The following is an 18,110-nucleotide window of genomic DNA, read 5'->3' on the forward strand; positions in this document are numbered from 1 at the left end:
GGTGAAAGCCAAACTAGGGCCTTCACCCTTCACTCTGCTAACCCAACACTTTAGGAACTGTTGCCAATAAAGGTCTATGAGTAGGGGACAACTACTTGTGCCTTAGCCAGATCTCGAGTGGAAAGCTCACAGAAGAGCTTGGCTTCTTCTTTTAGCAGCTGGAGCAGCCCCCACCCGTAAGGCCTGACTGAGCTCACAGCACCCACGCTTGAACTTCTTGTGAAGCAAGCAGGAGCCACCTTTTCAACAGGAGAGAAGTTTCAACCCTCATTGTGCAAAACAGAAGTTAGTTAAAAAAAAAAAAGAAAAAAGATTCTTTTTTTTAGGAAAAAAAGAACCCTTCACAAGTGAATTTATGGAAACACATTCAAGACTGGGAATGCTGCAAGAAAACATTAAGCAAGTGAACAAGTGTGTCAGTGTGGTCTAAGGCAGTTTCCAGCAACCGTGGTCTGAGGCAGTGAAGCAATGGAAGCCAAAAGCCTAATCAGAAAAATACATATTACTCAAAATAATACATGAAAAGCATTCTGTACAGGTTACAAAGGAACCATGAACCATGTGGATAGGAGGAAAAACAGACTCAGTTCACAGAGAGGGAAAGATCAGAACTGGAAAAGACAGGCAGAAGCAGCACACATTTCAGGTGGGAGTTAGGAAGCAAGCAATGGCACAGCCTAGGAAACCTGGGCAGAAACCTTTGACCCTGCTACTCATACTGCAGGCATTGCTTTCATAGCAAAACCATCTGATTTTACTTAAAGGCAGCTAATGGGAGGTCAAGACACTGAACTCTAATCAAGCCATAATGAGGATGTGGAGGGCAGGCTTCTTCCCAAGTAAAACAAACCCAAGAACCAGCTTTCAAGTCATCAGGAGCCCACCCATACCTCCCAAGCGCAGCAACTGTTCTGATGGAGCACTGCAAATCTTAAATGGAGACCTTCAGCACAGAAGGTAAAATGTCTTTTTTTTTTAAAAGTACCTTCCCTGGTCTTTACCAGACAAGCCAAAAGGGTGGTCAGCAGAGGTGAGCCTGGACACAGCCTCACCAGGAACATTGCTTGGGGAAGGGGAGAACAGCACCAACAATTCTGTGTCAACACTGAAACCACACTCAGTAGAAAACAGACTTTTTTCTCCCCTTTAGGTGTGCTCTTAAGTCCTAGCCTTATACTTTAATATATGTTCCTGATCATAAATATCTTGATTAAATTCCAACTTGGACTGTTACCTTGTTTCTACTCAAACAGCATGGACCAGAAGAGTCAGGGTAGTCGGTAGTCTGTCTCTTGTAAGTGCCACCTAGAAGCACACATCTTGGTAACACCTCCTAGCCTTATGTGGATGTCTCTTTTACCCTTAGAATACCTCAAATGTCATTAAATACATACCTTTGGCCACCTGAAACATTCCCTAGATGGAATTCTCCCTTAAGAAACATTACCTTGCCAGCATGCTTTGCTCAAAAGACAGGAATATCTAATTAGTGAATGGTAACTTTAACTGGTACTACAAAGGTATACTTTACCAAAATCCAGGGTAGTAGCTCACAGGATCTCACATCTGCACAGAACTGGGTGCATGCTATCTGCAAGACACCTGTATGTCTTTCAGAAAGACTTTACTAAAATAAGCTGCAAGATGACAGCTATTTTTTCACGGTACGGCTTCTGAAACTGGGCAGAAACAACACTGTATGAAATCACATCCCAAGTCAAGACAAACACTGCATCTAAGAGTCAATATTTATTTGATTAATAACTTACAAAATTTAACAGATTTAATTTATGTAAGGAGAGCTAATTTATTAAACATTTTACAGATTTTTTTTGTTCACAATGTAATACACATCAAGATCTTGACAGTATTAAAATAATACTTGGCACAGTTATAAATAAAGAATATACAAAAGAATCCATAGCTTAAAATGTAGTGATGCTGTTTTACACATTATTTGAAAAAAAAATAATCTGGTGGACATCAAAGAATACAAAAACCTGCAAAGAAACAGCACATGTTTAGGGCCAAGACAAAATTCCTATTTATTCTACCTATGTCAGATTAAGTTGGTCTGATCTGCTGTTGGTCTGGATCAACTTTGTTAAGTTTCAGAAGCAATGCAGTTTTGGTTCAACAAGTGAATTTGAAGTTTGATAACTTGACAGAAAAATGCATAGTTGGCTCCGCCCTGCTTGCTTTACGATTTCATAAACAATTCAGTGTTACTCAAGACAAGTTCTATTTTGCACTGGAAACATCATACATCCCAAATCCATATATGCATGTTACTTTTCACAATTACCTACTATTGTTCAAATTCTGCAGGTCTCAACAAAACTGTCACCAGAGAGCTACTGATAAGTAAATAGTGCAGAACTCACTATGTGCTTCCAAAGATCACCTCTTCTTTTAAAACATATTTGACATGGAGTGCATGACACAATTCATGGCAGTTAATGCTACTGGGCAACTAAAACCAAAGCTTGTATCATGTACTGAACTGCTCTCCTGGTGGCTAGGCAATATTTAATAAAGTGTATTGAAACTCCTCAAGTCAACCGACCCCCAACAGAAATGCGGAAATAAAGAATAAAAAAAGAACAAATATGCAGAACACTGGTGACTTAAAGAAACTACACTGTAAAGTCTTCATGCTTTTTTCTGATTAGGAAAAAATATGAATAACTGAAGTCAACTGTTTTCACTGAAATAGGACGTGTTCTTCGTTAGGATTACAAATTTTGTCTGACAACAATAACAAAAGCTTTTTGCCACCCCTATACCCAAACCTCTCCTGTTAAAACTGTGTCCAAGAATGATGTTGATTTTTCCAGTATTAAACATTCAAGTACTCTAATGCTGCACTTCTGTAAATCCTGATATCTGGTACTTGCAAACTAAGTGTGTCTTGAGATCAATGAACAACTACAGAAAAAATGTTTACTTGCAAATACTGAACATCAACTATTTACAGTTTCACTGCTTCTCTTACTAAGGCAAGGGCCGGGAATACCACTAGATTGCTTTATTACCTGTAATCTGCATATTACAGAAAACGCTAATTTTGCCAAGCATCAAACATGCAGTGAATTTGCAGGGCATAATGCCTATTAACAGCAATATTGAACATCACTAAAAGCTCATTAGATATCTTCCTACACTTTTTTGGTTGAATAAAATGAAAATGAGCAGCTTTAAATACACTAAACACACACTCACAGAGAGAAAACTATTTGATAAATTATTTATATACAGATACACATTCTTTACACTGGTCTCAGACATCTGTTTTCAGGTCCCTCCCCAAACTCCCCTCACAGGTTCCTCGAACCACTGGGTTGCTACAGCACTTATAAGAGAACTAACCTGATTCTCAGTCTCTGTCTCTCTGTAAACAATAGTTAAGGAAGCAGTGAACAATTCACTATGAGTATATGAAAACACCATAACAAAAATCAGTGCATCACATTCAGGAAAAGCCCCTTTGGAATGCAATTTCAGATCATTCCTTACCTTCCAAATCTATCTGTAGCATGAGAACTTAAAAATAGAAATTAAGAGTGATTTCCACGTGCCAGTACACCATCTTCTTCAGAATGCTGGTTTGCATTTTCTGTGCGTGTGTGCAATTATGGGGATTCTTAATTTATTTTTTTTTTAAAGCTTGGTTTCTGTTATTTCACATCCAAACAAAGTAAGCATTTCAGGCTACTTTGGGTTCTTCTTCTGCAGTTGCATTCAATTTAAAACTATCTTGTATTTTTATAACTGAGACTTTTGCTTTCACATCTGTGGTATCCTCCATGCAATTTCTCTTCCAACATGTCTCCAAATACACTACACTGTACTGTGTGAGGACCAAACTTAACACTAAAACATTGCTAGTTTGTAAGTTGCTCATACAATTACTTCAAAGATAATGATTTCTTCCCCACTTTTTTTCCCTGAACATTATATACTGTAAACTAATTTTACAGGTGTATCATGCATTTAAGCAGGGCTTTAACTTTGACAGAAGAGCTTTCCTTATTGGCACAGTTGTTTATTTCAGACTACATTATTTCAGAACAGGGTTAATACAAGTATTTAGTTTTACCACTAACCGGTGGCAAAAACAATCACCAAAAAAAGTGGGCAATATATTTTTTCTCAACATTACCTGACGTGCCCTACTGCTATAACTTTACATGTTACAGGGGATCCCCACCATACAATGTTTTTAACAGTACTAAAAAGCACATTTTTCAATGTACATCATACTACAGAAAATCTGTATTAAAAAAAAAAATCACATTACAGGAACTACAACATAGCGATCAGTGAACTCTGTAAAATGAAATTTAGTTTTATATTCTAGATTCTTGTTTCAGTGGAATTATTGATATTGGGATACAAATTTTTTTGCTCAGCACAACATAACTACTTATGTCAATACTTCAATAATCTCATGCTCCATTGTGAAAGACCTTAAATAAAAAACCCAACAACAAATACTGTGAATATGCTGTCATGAATAATTCTCCTGTTATGAACTGTTAAAATCCCTTTTTGATCTTCCTCCTCTTCCGTATCAGGTTTGGCAGTTTATTCTGTCCATTTTTACTTTTGTTAATAAAATTCTGATGAAGAGAAGGTACCTTTATGATTCATCATCAGCCCTACACATAGCATGCTACTCTTCAAGGGATGCGGATTCGAGAGAGAGAGAAAATTTTTCAGGCACCACTCAGTATGATATGCGCACAGGATGAAGGTGGTGCTACACTAGCTGGTAGCCTGATCCTGAAGTTTGGTCATATTCTATTGTATACTGCCTTGTCCAGTCCACAATAACAGGCCGAAAAAGACCACAGCATCTGAATTCAAAGAAGTCTATAATGTTCCTTATACATCCATGGCTAAAACCAAAACAAAAATACACGTCAGTAAGCAATATCATGGCTCATCTAACAAAGTACAACATCTTTTGCCTACCTACAAATTTGATTATTCACCCTTTAAGTTCTTAAATTCAGAAAACCATTTCAGTTCAGAATCATCTTTATTGATGAGCAAGTTCTGAAACAACAAGTAGTTACCAGACTGGTTAATGTTTGATCGTTGGACATAATCAAGACACCAACTTTCTTTCACTATTTACCAAAACTGTATGGAGAAATGTAACATGTTATTAGCAGTACACCATCATGTAGCACAGCATGGTAATTCAGATCCCTAAGAGGAAAGTTGCATTTTACAGATGGATAAGACAAAACAGCATGAAGTAATGTCTTCCTAGAATAATTTCCATCTTTATTAATATCTATTTTTGCATACATACTGGTTCACCAGCTGCAGGTCTAGGATCAACCAAGTCCCTTGACAACACATAATTAAGAAAGCATTATCTGAATTAAATGAACTATTCAAGCACTTTCTGTGGCTGAATGAATTGTCAAATATTTAGGAAACCTATATAAAAATTCCAATATGTTGGGGGTTTTTCACTTAATTAAACATGGGCTGAATAGATCATGGTTTTCTGGAAGAGAAGCTCATGTTATGACATATGCAAGAGCAGGTCTAAGCAAAGACGAGATGACAACTACTTGATGTCAATGCTTCATGTGACAGGTAATGCCAAGTCAGTTATTTTGGATATCTGGTGTTATTTTCAGGAGCCATTTTTATAATAGCAGCTATTTCAGTGAAAATGGTTTGTGAATGTGACATTAATTTGGGGATCAAACCAGCAGTTTTTTCCAACCCTGTGCACCACCTTGTGTTCTTCAGGAAAAATAACTATCCAGTTTTGCTACAACTCTAATCTGTAGGAACATTGCAACCACACAGAGATGCTTGTCTGCTTCTTACTACAAGTTTTGTATGAAGAGATATTAAAAAAAGAGATTTATTATTTATTATTTCTAGCACAGAAATCCATCTGCAACATAACAGAATCACAGAATGGGTCAGGTTGAAAGGGACCACAGTCGGTCATCTGGTCCAAACTCCCTGCTCAAGCAGGGTCATTCTAGAGCACATTGCATGGGACTGCATGAATCCATGCTGACTATCCTGATCACAACTCCTACCTCCTTTTCCCCAGGTGGCACCTGAAAGACCATCGGTTCCCACAGGAGAAATAGCATATACAGCAGGATGGCACGTGCTTCTGTCTTTCCCAGTTCCTTTTGTAACACACTCTCAACCCACCAATATACCAGCCTCATGCCTTCATTTATTTCCTGCCTTGGCTCCACAAGCTGCTCCATGTCGCTGTATTCCCATCCCAGCGCTACTTCACCTCTGAGCCCCACTCTTTCCTCTTGCACCCTCAGCCCTACAGAAATTAGAATCCAAACCTACCCTTTTACATACAGCCCAAAAGCCCATGTCTCACCTATGCAACACCCACTTCAGTTCCTGGGGCATCCTGCTCCAAATAGCTTTGCCCATGCTCTTCCTCTTGAACAGGAAGAAAGTGAAGCCTCTTTTCTCACAGAAAAGAGAGAAAGGGGAGCAAACTCAACAGCACATTAAGTATTAATCAGGACAAAGTGCCCAGTGTGGAAGTGAAGATCCAGGTCAACATCAACATGCTGCAGTAAGCAATCACCTTTGGTCTGAGCATTTGCTTTATAAAAAGGATATTTACTTCCCCATAAACTCTACAGCAAAATACAACCACATTCTTTTCTGTGTTTATACATCTCTACACTACAAAACATTTATCACTTCCTTTAACTGGAGAGAATGTGTTACTGTAAAAACAGCTAGATTCAGTACTCCAAGTAGAGAAAATACTCTAAAAGTATTTAGCTGTATTCTGTTTCAACAAGCAGCACAATTCAAGTGTATGTAAGGCTACACATAAGAAATGCGTCATAATAAAGTGTATCCGCTTTAAAACTTACTTGAATGGGCTTTCAATAGATGTGGTTGTAACTTTAAAGTGCTTGTATCTTCTTGCATTCATTCTTTCATTTGTCGTGATACCCAAGCAAGATATCTGAAGATAGGAAGAATAAGTAATTTAGCTCACATAAAAACATGCAACCAAGTCCTGCATGAGCCAGACTAAAAAAGAACCAAATTTGCTAGTTTAAATTCTTTCTTCTGAAGCAGCAATTTTTGACAGGGGAAATTATTAGGTCCAAACGTGACACATGAAATTTTGAAATTGATATATGTTGTATGTGATGAATATTGTAGAAAAAGCAGGACAAAACTTAAATTTACTGAAAAGTTTTACCTAAGTCTTAGAGGATCATTTCTATTTCTAGGACATCTGGAAAGATTAAATGTCATGGTTCATTAATGACAAGACAAACTGAAAGTCTTTCATGTCATACTTGAAGGCTTTCAGTATGACTTCTCTTAGAAAGCATAAAGAAAATTTGAGTTTGGTACAGTAATGTGGCCTCAAATCACACTGAGGCAGTGCAAGAAATTATTGCATTTTCTTCGAAGCTACCACTCTCTTTCTGCTAATGACATACAGCATTATTCCAAGCTGGCCCCACAGATCTTAACCTCTATTATTCTTTTTTGCCTTTCTCTGGTCTGTTTTACCTTTTTGTCATTCTGAGAATGGAAGGCAGGAGGCAGGTAGAAAAAAGAAAGTCCAAGTGAATGAGAAGTGAATGATGCCTAAGATCAAGAGAACAGATGCTTGCCTACAAGAGCAAGGCTGAGAGACCAAACACTTGGTCTTGCACAATGCACAAGAAAATTTAAATGACAGAACTATTTCATATTCTTATGTCACTGCCAAGGCTCAGCATTGAAAGTGAAGTGCTCTTCCATACCTGATACATCTGACACATGAGTAACACAGCCACCCACATGAAGTGAAACACACTGTTTAGAAACATCCAAAACATCCACGGAGAACAGGTAGCAATCTGTGTAACATAGGTCCAAAATCCATCCTTTGTGTAACTTGTCTCACAGTGGAAACCCCAGTCTAGAGAGAAAAAGTGTCAAAAAATATACAGGAGATTTAAGGTATGTTTATTGTACATCAACATAATGCTCACATTAGAATGTCATAAACTAAATAAGAAATTAACAACGTGCCAAAATAGTTATACTTGCTCTCTTTTCCTTTCCCAACTCCTTGAATAAATGCCATATGCACATACTTGGCTCTTATGAATTAAAAAAAAGATCTCGGACAAGGAAAACATGATCATCTAAATTAAAACACCCAATATAGTCAAATATTAATGTGCAGTTCAATTACAGAGTAAAAATATCCACCACTCTAATAAGGCAAAAATTTGTAAAAATCCCTACAAGGAGATGAAGTATTTAGAAGCAATTTAAAAACCAAAACAAAACATCACATTTACTCACAAGAGATACATCCATAAATCATCCAGCAGATCATAAAAAGCAAGAAGAACAGGTATCCCATAAAATAGCGATGGTTCCCTGCTCCTAAAGTTGTACAACAGGGATCAAATTACTATACTTTCAACAGAAAGACAAGAAAATTTCATTACTTGCTTAGAAGTACCGCTTATTTTATACACAGAAACATTATTCTCCAATATTAAGCCCATATAACTTCAAGACAGTGAAATTAGTTGGCGTATGGGGTTTTTTTACTTCTCAGACAACAAAGCAATGTTTCTTCAATTTTCTTCAATTTCCATCACATTACAACTGCAATTCACTAATTCATTTGTAACCTCTTCCAGGAACTAATAAAATTTTTGATACAAATATTTAGAACAATGTTGGTGCCAGCTGTTGCAGAGCCCTCAACAGCCAGGAATTACACATCAAAATATTATTTAAAAGCCATTAAAAAATCGTCAGACTTCAGAGTTCACTTTCTTAAAAGAAACAGAAATATGAACAAATACATAAGCTTCCTTGTATATTTGTTAATAAGCTAACTTACACCTTAGGTTTACCTGCTTCATGAAGCCAGCTAAAAATAAAGTATCTAGCAGAACTTGTAAAACAGATACATGTAACTGAACAGATGAGGCCTAAGAACCTGGCTATAATAATGAATGAGATAAAAACTACTCTGCTTTAGACAATTTAAATGCAAGAAAATTCAGTTACTAAAAGACTGATCTATTTTTAACATTAATAGAGCTAAAATAAGCTTCTAATGTGAGTACATCATAATACTGAAGTACTCAGCCTTCCTTCTGGATGTAAAATATGTCCAGTGTTGCAACCTTCCAACAGCTCCAGGCTGTAAACTAAACCCACAGAGATGATAATGACTACAAAAGACTTGGCTGTCATCATCTACCACAGCATTTACTTCTTCATTATGTCAAATGTTTTCCCTGCTAAAACAAGAGCATCCTCTGGAGGCAGAAAATAATCAAGTGCTTTTAGCAAGTGAGCTGAAAGATTGTATAAATAAGAGATGAGGAAAAACACACATACAACCCAAGCTAGACTAAACACAAGACATTTCCTTGAAAATCAAACAAGTTCCTGCAGACATAAAATTATGTTATAACATTGCCTTAATCACCTAAGGGCATATGAGAAAGTGCTGGGAATTTCCCTGAGGTATCATTTTCATTTGCATTCTAAATTTCAGAACTGTTAAGTTTCATAAAAGACATTTTTTAAAAACACAGAAGTTAAACAGTGACCTAGAAGTCCATCTGAGAGGCAACTGATGCGATGTTTCTTTTAGCAACATCTTCAATGATACTAGACCAAATTCTGCCTAACAGGAAATCCATATGTGTGGGGTAAAAACATAGGTGTAGCATTTAAAACTGTAAATGAAACAGGTACAATCTTTATCACAGTTAAAAAAAAAAAGTCTTCAGAAAAAGAAAGCAGAGAAACTGTATTTTTGAATAAGACTGGACAAAACACAGCACTATGCTCTACAGTTTCATCCTGGACTGGCAGGAACAGAGTGAGTTATTCTCCACACTTAAAACAGTGCTGTAAGAATTTTTGTTAATTTATTTTATATGCTTGTGCTTATACATAAGTAATAACATAAAATAAAGATAACTGATTTCTTACTGATGGAGCTATACTGTAGGATTTAGACAGTTTGCTAATTTCATCATTTTTCCAACTTTTAACTCCTTACAGGAGGGGAAAGTGATCATTTTTCTAAACCATGCAACAATTTCTCAGGTACACAAGAACCTAACTTCTGAGTCACTGCTATCAGAAAAATAATTCAGTACAATGTCAGCATATAATGTGATATTACAGCTTAAAATTTGGCTCTAGAGATTTTCATGCTACTATTTGAAAACTACATTTCTGTTGCAAGTCTGCAGTTTATGTTTGAAATGCAACTACAAGTTTAATAAAGTTTGTTATTTTTAATTTAAAAAAAACTAAAAAAATAATGCTATTTTGATACTTTATTAAAAAAATAAATATAATCACTTGTAGAGACTTGCTGTATTTTTAACTATAATTCTGCAGGTATGAGGAAAATAACTTGCCCCAGTTGCCAATTTATTTATTTTTCAAATAGTCTGCACTTTTTGTCACCCTCTTCAGAATGGTAAAAATATTCTAAGTCTCTTTATGTGCAAAGTTTTATCCCCAAAGGATTTATTTTAGAGTGTCTGTAAACACTCTTACAAGATTTCTCGATCCTATCTTTAGCAACATTCTTATCTTTCTAACACATTCCACATGCATCCAAATTCCACCTTTCCAGAAAGGCATGATTCATGTTTCCCTTTTTGGCAAACATACCACAAATGCTGTTTTAAGAATGGATTCTATTTTGCAATGCTATGCTTAGAGTGACCACGTACCAATCTGAGAGACAGAGAAGCCATATAAGGTTGTTCAGACCATCACTCCCTCCAGTTCAGCTCCACCTCCCATACTGTGATTCCTAATGCTTTTTTCCCAGCATACTTTCAAGGGCCCCAATGTTTATTTTTACCTCCAGTTATCCCACTCACACCACTATAAGACAGATTCTGCTTTTCCATCATCACTGTTATTTAAAAATCATTTCCTTCACCTAACCTAATCTCATTACTCACATACTTTCATGACACACAAACTAAGGTCTTTCCTCCCCCATTTGTTTTTTGGTTTTCCGGTTATTGATAAAAATACTGGTTCTGTCACATTGACATGTATTCCTCAGCGCTCTTGCAAAACAAACTATGACTAAAGTGTCTCCAAAACCTGAGCCCATGCTCCCCTGCCTGTTTAAATTAAAAATTTCTTAGTTCTTCATTGTTAAACATCTAAAATATAAATCACAAGTATCTCAGGTAGTAACATCTGTAGGAAAAATAAAATAGAAGGGGATGATAATAAGTCGATCTCAATGAGACTTTAGGAATGTTCTATTAAAATTCAAATGCCAGGACTGACTACTTTACTCTTGATTTTCAGGTTAAACTACTCTGATTATGCATTATCATATCTACTGGAAAGACTGCAATAAAGCATTTATTGGCTGCCAGCTGTCAGTGAAGCCAGGTCCTAATTCCTCCCTAAGACTAAAGTTACCTCAGCCTGTGTCCTAAAAAAATTAAGCCAGTGAAGCAAGATGCACTCATTTCCTAACTGTGAAGTCTTCAGTGCTCCTTGCATAAATAATGGCTTTCAAATAAGTTTCTTAAAACTGACAGGGAATAGCAGCATTTAGAGACTTTATTCCTGTTCTATATCCATTCCTTCCATAATCACTGGGGAGAATAAAAGACAACCTGGATGGTCAAAAAGAGGAGAATACCTCAATAGGAAGTCATTCTGTATCTAACTGCTATAATCATGACATTTTTCAATACGTATACTTTCCCATTAAATTACTGAATTTTATTGGTGAAAATGAAAATCTTCTATCTTATGTAATGGATGATAGTTGTGGAATTCGCACATGCCTTTTCAGCAGTTAAGCTTTGCATCTTCTCATTACTAGAGTTTATGTTAATAAAAATACATATATAGGAAACTGAATTAGACACAGAACAATTTTAAGGACAGACAATACAAATCAGAATAAAGCAGAAAACCACACATAGAAAAAGAATTAAGCTCAATACTGAAAATTTTTTTCTTCTACCTAAAGTCCTCGACTGCTTTTCTCAGACTTTGGCAGAAGCCAAGTCACTTTCACTGTGAAACAAGAAGAGACAAAACCTCGCACAGTATTTTAGCAATTTACTCACCTACGCAGTTACCCACCCATGGGCAGTGGTGATCAAACTTTGCTATACATCGATTGCAAACACCACAGTGTTTGGACCTCACAGGCTTCCGTATCTGTAATAGTTATTGACACTTGTTTAGAAAAGCAAATTACCCTGATATACTTTAAACAGAAAAACCCCAAACCCTCAATTTAAATGTAAATTGATTCGCTATTGTTAATTCCTTAGAGAACTTCAAACTTGATGCTAATTCTTAAAGCAATCCCAGCTATTAAACTTAATGTATACATTGTTTAACACAAACATCTTTACAACCACGCTGAAATGATTTTCACACTGTTTTTGTTACACAAAGGATTATTTTCTCCATACAAAGTTCTTCTATCACCCCCAGCTATTGAACTTTGTATAGCAACCAGCTTCATTTCAGCTTTTTAACAATGAAAATACAGAATGAGCTTGAGTTCCATGATTCTGTCAGTATCATTTGTAACTGAACCCTAATATAAGTTCTTCAGGTTATTTTCTAAAGACAGAAATACAACTCAACAAGCAGAACTTGGTGGAACTTAAAATGCTAAATTACTCTCAACAATTTTTCTTGAAAGGTTATGTTTCGAAAGAAGTGGTCTTATATATATATGTATATATATATACCCCCCCATCTATCTATCTATCTATGTACACACATAGTTTTTAAGGCACCAAATCTGTCTATAATTTACCAGCTTCAAAACTAGGAATATTAACATCACTCATGTTCTATATAGGTCAGAGCTTTGCAGTGTAACACCTTATGAAAATTAAGATTTTTCCCCCTCCTGACTACTGCTAAATAGAGAAATGCACCTAATTTTTGAACAAAGTATTTTATTAGAAGCACAACATAATTTTTGCTGTGAGTTACAGAGGCAATGGAATGTCACCTGTGATTTTCATAACTTGTTAGGTGTATAACCAAACATCTTAGTAGACATATTGAATACTTGGATTTTGACACTGGCAAGTTATTTCCACAGTGATCTTTTTTTTCCTCTTACTGTTGCATTTTTTTTTGTGTACAGACATATTATTTATTGAAAACACAAATTAAATATTACAAATAAACGCTGCCCTTGAAACTGCATTATTAAGGTCAAATATGTGCTCAGTATTGGAAGATTAATTTTGGCTTAGCATTAAAGGAAAAAAATAATAGTAAATGCTGAAATTTAGTTAAAAAAACACTACCAAGCAGGTACTGCAGAATATACTGAGGTCCAGACTTCCTGTCTCTGCAAGTTCTACTATTGTCTGCAGCAAAACAAAAGAAAAAAAGAAAAAAAGAAAAAAAGAAAAATTATAATTTAGCACATAAATAAATGCTGATAAATCATTTTCAGACCCATAGCTGTGAACTCTTTATGTCAGGTAATTTTTACACACAGCAACAAATTAAATTCAGATTAAACTGATTTTTAATCTCTTTATTAAACCAATATACACATTCTTCTTCTAAATTCACTTCTAAATTAATTCTAGCTTATACTTATTCCTAGTCTATTTAGGTTTAACTAGAGAAAAAGCTAGCTTATAGTAACTTTGATACATCCAGAGTGATCAGCAACAGTTTGACTAACATGTTAAACCTATTAACATTAATGCAGCTGAATTTCCAAACAAGAACATAAGTAAAACTAGCTATCAGGATCTGCCACTCTAAAAACAGGCTTTCTTTACAGAAGTCCCTCAGATGTTGAAGCATAGCCTTCCTTGAACTAGAAGGAATTCCCTCAGCATAAATAGCTTAATGGCTATTTAAATAGATTAATCTACTTCTCCCTTTCAAACCACATATATTGTTTCATCAAGCTGGTTTCTCATTGCACAAGCAATAAAATAGTCCTTACAATTATTTTCTCATCATAGCAATACAAAGATAACTTCTTTAATTAGATGATGAACACTAAGGTACCTTGACTGAAATCATAGTTTTCCTCTAAAATACTAAACTGGTTAGGAAAAATTTATAGAAACTTTTTCTCAAAGTAACCAGTAAAAGCTGGCTGATACTAAAGTCTGAAAGCTACACTATTTTTTTCCCCTTGATTATTATATTTCCACCTACTATTTGCACAGTATCCTTGCCCCCCCCACTGTAACCCTTCATATTCCCTCTCCAAGCAACCACTGACATTCATAAGCCCTTCCAGGTCCCTCTTGCAACTTGCCAACTTCCAGTTCTTTGCATCCCTTTCTCACCCCTTCTCCCATCACTGCTCCAACATTTCCCAGTACAGGACTTGAAAATAAAGGGCTCCCTCACAAGAGGGACTTTTGTATATTATCCAGATGAATAGACAGCAAAAACCCCATGAAGACATACCTACTCTGATTTTAATGCTGTTGGCATGACTTTTGATACCTTGGACAATTTCATACAATACATTTTGGACAATTTCATAAATAGTCCATCTGATTTCAGTGGGAGTATACCACTACACTAGAGACTCACAAAAGGATGCACAAAGGAATGTACATGGCGTGTTGCACAACACTGGAGTTCAGTACTGTCCACAAGCAAAATCCCAAAGCTCAGAAGAACAGAACAAGAGCAGATGAATAGCTTTTAAATATAACTTTCATGCAGACCCAGAAGTACTCAAGGTAGAGCTGTAAACCTTTGTCTATTTTCTATGCTTTTGAACTATATTAAGAGTGACTTGAGTTATTTTGTAACAAAGAAGAAAGAATTAGAATAACAAACATCTGAAACTGTTGCTTACTACACATTTCCAAACATACTTGGTCATCTGGAATTAAAGGAATTTTTTTGCTTACTTATTCCAAAGCTAAAGGCTAACTCAGCATTAAATACTTGGAGACAAATTATGAAAACATTAGGAAGTGCTACACTGCACGAAGGTAAGGCACGTCCTACAGTGGTTCATACCCGTGACAATAGAACATTTTACAATGTGGTTAGCTGCAATGTAAGAAATCCAAAACATTCACAGCCATATGTATCTGCCTGAAGAAATTGCATTTTGCATTTCCTACCAGTTCAACAAGGCTTTTGTAACCACACTTAACTACTTAAGCAAGTAGATCAAATGAATTGCATATTTGTGCAATTTGCTGAATGCAAATCAAAGTGCCATTGCTGACTGTTCTATTTAGTCCAATTGAAGAAAGAGAACTTAGTTTGGAATTTACTTTGGCAAAATTGCCATAGCAGAAACGGAATTTGCAGAGTAAATCTAAAATCTGCGCACTGACTAACGACTTAGTTATAACCTATTGGAGAATACAAAAATCATTTAATCTACTACAACCATCCTTTTAACGGCTATTATAATTTCAGTCCTACATGAGGACATAATTCCAAACGGTCTGACGTTGATCCACACGGGTGTTTTCACAAGTAACCATGAAGTAAAAACTCAAAACTCGTTTTTGGTGCAATGCGGTCTAGGAAACTTAAAACAAACCAAAACAAACAAAACGCTTCTGCTGCTTGTATAATTGTGGCATATTCGATGCTCACTTTGGTTGCTGAGAACAAGACACTTCAATTAAAAAAAAATCTGAAATGCTAAAAATAATGATATAATGTCCTAGAAAGGAATCATTAGATCATCCATATTTTCTCTAATACTTATGCCAGAGCAAAAGCCCACCTAAAACCACTATGGGTTTTGGTTGGTTTAGCCTCAAAATGTTTGTCAACCTAATAGTTTTAGACACAAAGCTAAGGAAAATTAGAGATGTTTAAAAGTCTGGAAAACTTTTATAAAATTAACTAACACTTTTCCTGTAATGGGCTATATGTTTCAGCAGGGCAGAAGTCCGAAACTTCACATTTTCTTTTTCACCCAAATGCTTTTCAAATCTTTTATCTTGAAAATTCAAGTCACAATTTTATTTTGCTACTTAAAATGACCAATATGCAATTTTGCATCAGTAAGACTTGAAATATATTCCATATGTAAAAAATAAGAAATCTGGAAGACTTTGCAACATTTTAAACCTTTTGTTATACAACTTATTGAAATTTAATGTACTGGACAGCAAACTACTCTGATCGGCTGCTGGAAGGTGCTGAAGAACAAGTTTCACATATCTCATGGCTTTACCTTTTTCTTTTGTTCTTCCGTGGCTTTGATGATTCCTGGATCAGATTTCCAGGATTTTCCAAAATTGTAGAAAAGTGCAACGCTATTAGCAAGGAATGGAAGATGTATAAAGAAAAAATTGAGATGTGTTTACAGTCAAGGAATCCAAAGTATAAAACTAAATTTCCTCCTGAACATACCCACTGACAATTCTAAAATAAAATTAAATTTAGTTACATTTTTACTAGAGCCGTCGAGTCACTGTCTTCTGAATTAACAAAATTCAGCACTGCTGTAAGAACTAGTTTGGCACTCACTATTTTCTATTGCTCAAACTTCAAAACTTACTTTCAAGAATGCTGTACTCCATTAGGCGTTTCTAAAGCATTTATCTTTCTAAAGAATGAGTAACAATAGTTCAGTTTTTGCAATTATTTTCTCTTTTAATTAAATTAAATCCCATGAAATTTATTTTCTTAATAACTATTTCCTGTTTTCACAAAGATTTCAGAGCTCTATTTATAAGACAGACATTTGACTGCCTATGTTTTCAGTGGCTTGACATTCCTGTGAGATCACAGGACGGACTGTTTCTAGCCATAGAAGGAATTGTGCTGCAATGACCAGTGTTGCGTGGCAATCTTCTCCCAACACCACTTATCTCCAAGAAAGGTGGTGTCTGAAACCTGGTCCTATAATAAGGCAGTACCCATATTTTGCATCAATGACAGTTATTTTTAACATACTAATATGTTTAATACATACAAAATCACAGAAGTTATTGTTCTCTGGAAGTGTTTATAAAATCACTTACCATATAAAGACAGAAAATAACCATTTGTATTAAAATACATTTCCTGCATTGAATGTCTTGCCATAAAATATGCCTTAGAGCATAGTCTTAGAGCACTTGACATTTCTTCAGAGAATTAAAACATTTCTTAGCAATGATGTTGAAAAACCAAATACTTCAGATATGCCTCTTCCACAAAAGGTGGAAAATTATGTATTCTGATAAACCCACAAAAGACTTGACTAAACCTGACTAAAGATACCTGCTGTAAGTCATAAGTGCAAGGAGATGCCCTATACTTGACAAACCTGTGGTGGCAGAGGCCTCTACAGTACTGTCCAAGCAAAAAGGACATCTATTACTCATGCACAAATCACTGCACACTCAAATTACACTACATTTTGAGAAAGTTAAATAAATACATACAGACCTAAGTAACCTGTGATGAGAAAGAACCCTGAAATGCGAACCAATACAAGCAGGCCTCTTTTTTACTTCTGAAATGCTAACAAAGTCTCAGTCACGTGAAGTGTATCCCAAATAATTTTTGTTCTCCTCCTGTTCGGGGGAGGAACTGGCTGTGAATTGGTAATAAAAAATATTGGCAAGTTAAATTAAAATTTTAATAATGTATCTTATATAGTAGAATATTAGTATTATCTCACTAAAGGTTAATTAATCTTTCCTCTAACAAGCTCTTTCCTGCTAGTTTATAATAGGGGGAAAAAAACATAGCTATACTATAACCTTAACACTCACAATTCTATTTTATACATTACAGATGAAAAGCTCTGACTTCAAAATTTATACAGTCCAACTTCTTCCTATTTTTTTTCTAAAACTATCTGCTGCCAAGAATAAGCCTGTTCAACTGATTTGTCTAGCTAGATAGATTACATTTTCTTTAGAATACTAAAAGAATCACTAGGGGGTTTACTGCAACAGTTAAAACTGTTTTTTCACTAAAAGTACCTTAATCAGACACCTGTTACAAACAATAAAGATACAATTGAAAATAATTATATGACCCATTCCTAATTACCATACATCATGTCTAGACTTTTAAAGAAGATATAGGGAAAGATGGTTTATTTTCTATCT

The 18,110-nt window shown here is 35.5% G+C and overlaps 1 protein-coding gene across 1 annotated transcript in view; it reads right to left on the reverse strand.

Moving 5' to 3' along the window:
- Nucleotides 1-1,736: 1,736 nt before the first annotated feature.
- The window catches only part of ZDHHC17 (zinc finger DHHC-type palmitoyltransferase 17), a 69,075-nt gene continuing 52,701 nt past the window's right edge, over nt 1,737-18,110 (reverse strand). Inside the window, exons 11-17 of the mRNA XM_027747786.2 lie at nt 16,238-16,362; nt 13,353-13,415; nt 12,141-12,234; nt 8,344-8,427; nt 7,794-7,951; nt 6,900-6,994; nt 1,737-4,901 (exon numbers count right to left, since the gene is read on the reverse strand). Coding sequence (XP_027603587.1) covers nt 4,763-4,901; nt 6,900-6,994; nt 7,794-7,951; nt 8,344-8,427; nt 12,141-12,234; nt 13,353-13,415; nt 16,238-16,362 — 758 coding nt within the window. The 3' untranslated portion in view covers nt 1,737-4,762. The remainder of the gene's footprint in view (nt 4,902-6,899; nt 6,995-7,793; nt 7,952-8,343; nt 8,428-12,140; nt 12,235-13,352; nt 13,416-16,237; nt 16,363-18,110) is intronic.

Source organism: Pipra filicauda, unplaced genomic scaffold, assembly GCF_003945595.2.
Source record: "Pipra filicauda isolate LSUMZ 115617 unplaced genomic scaffold, ASM394559v2 scaffold4_size7858003_pilon, whole genome shotgun sequence".
In the NCBI taxonomy this organism is placed as follows: Eukaryota; Metazoa; Chordata; class Aves; order Passeriformes; family Pipridae; genus Pipra; species Pipra filicauda.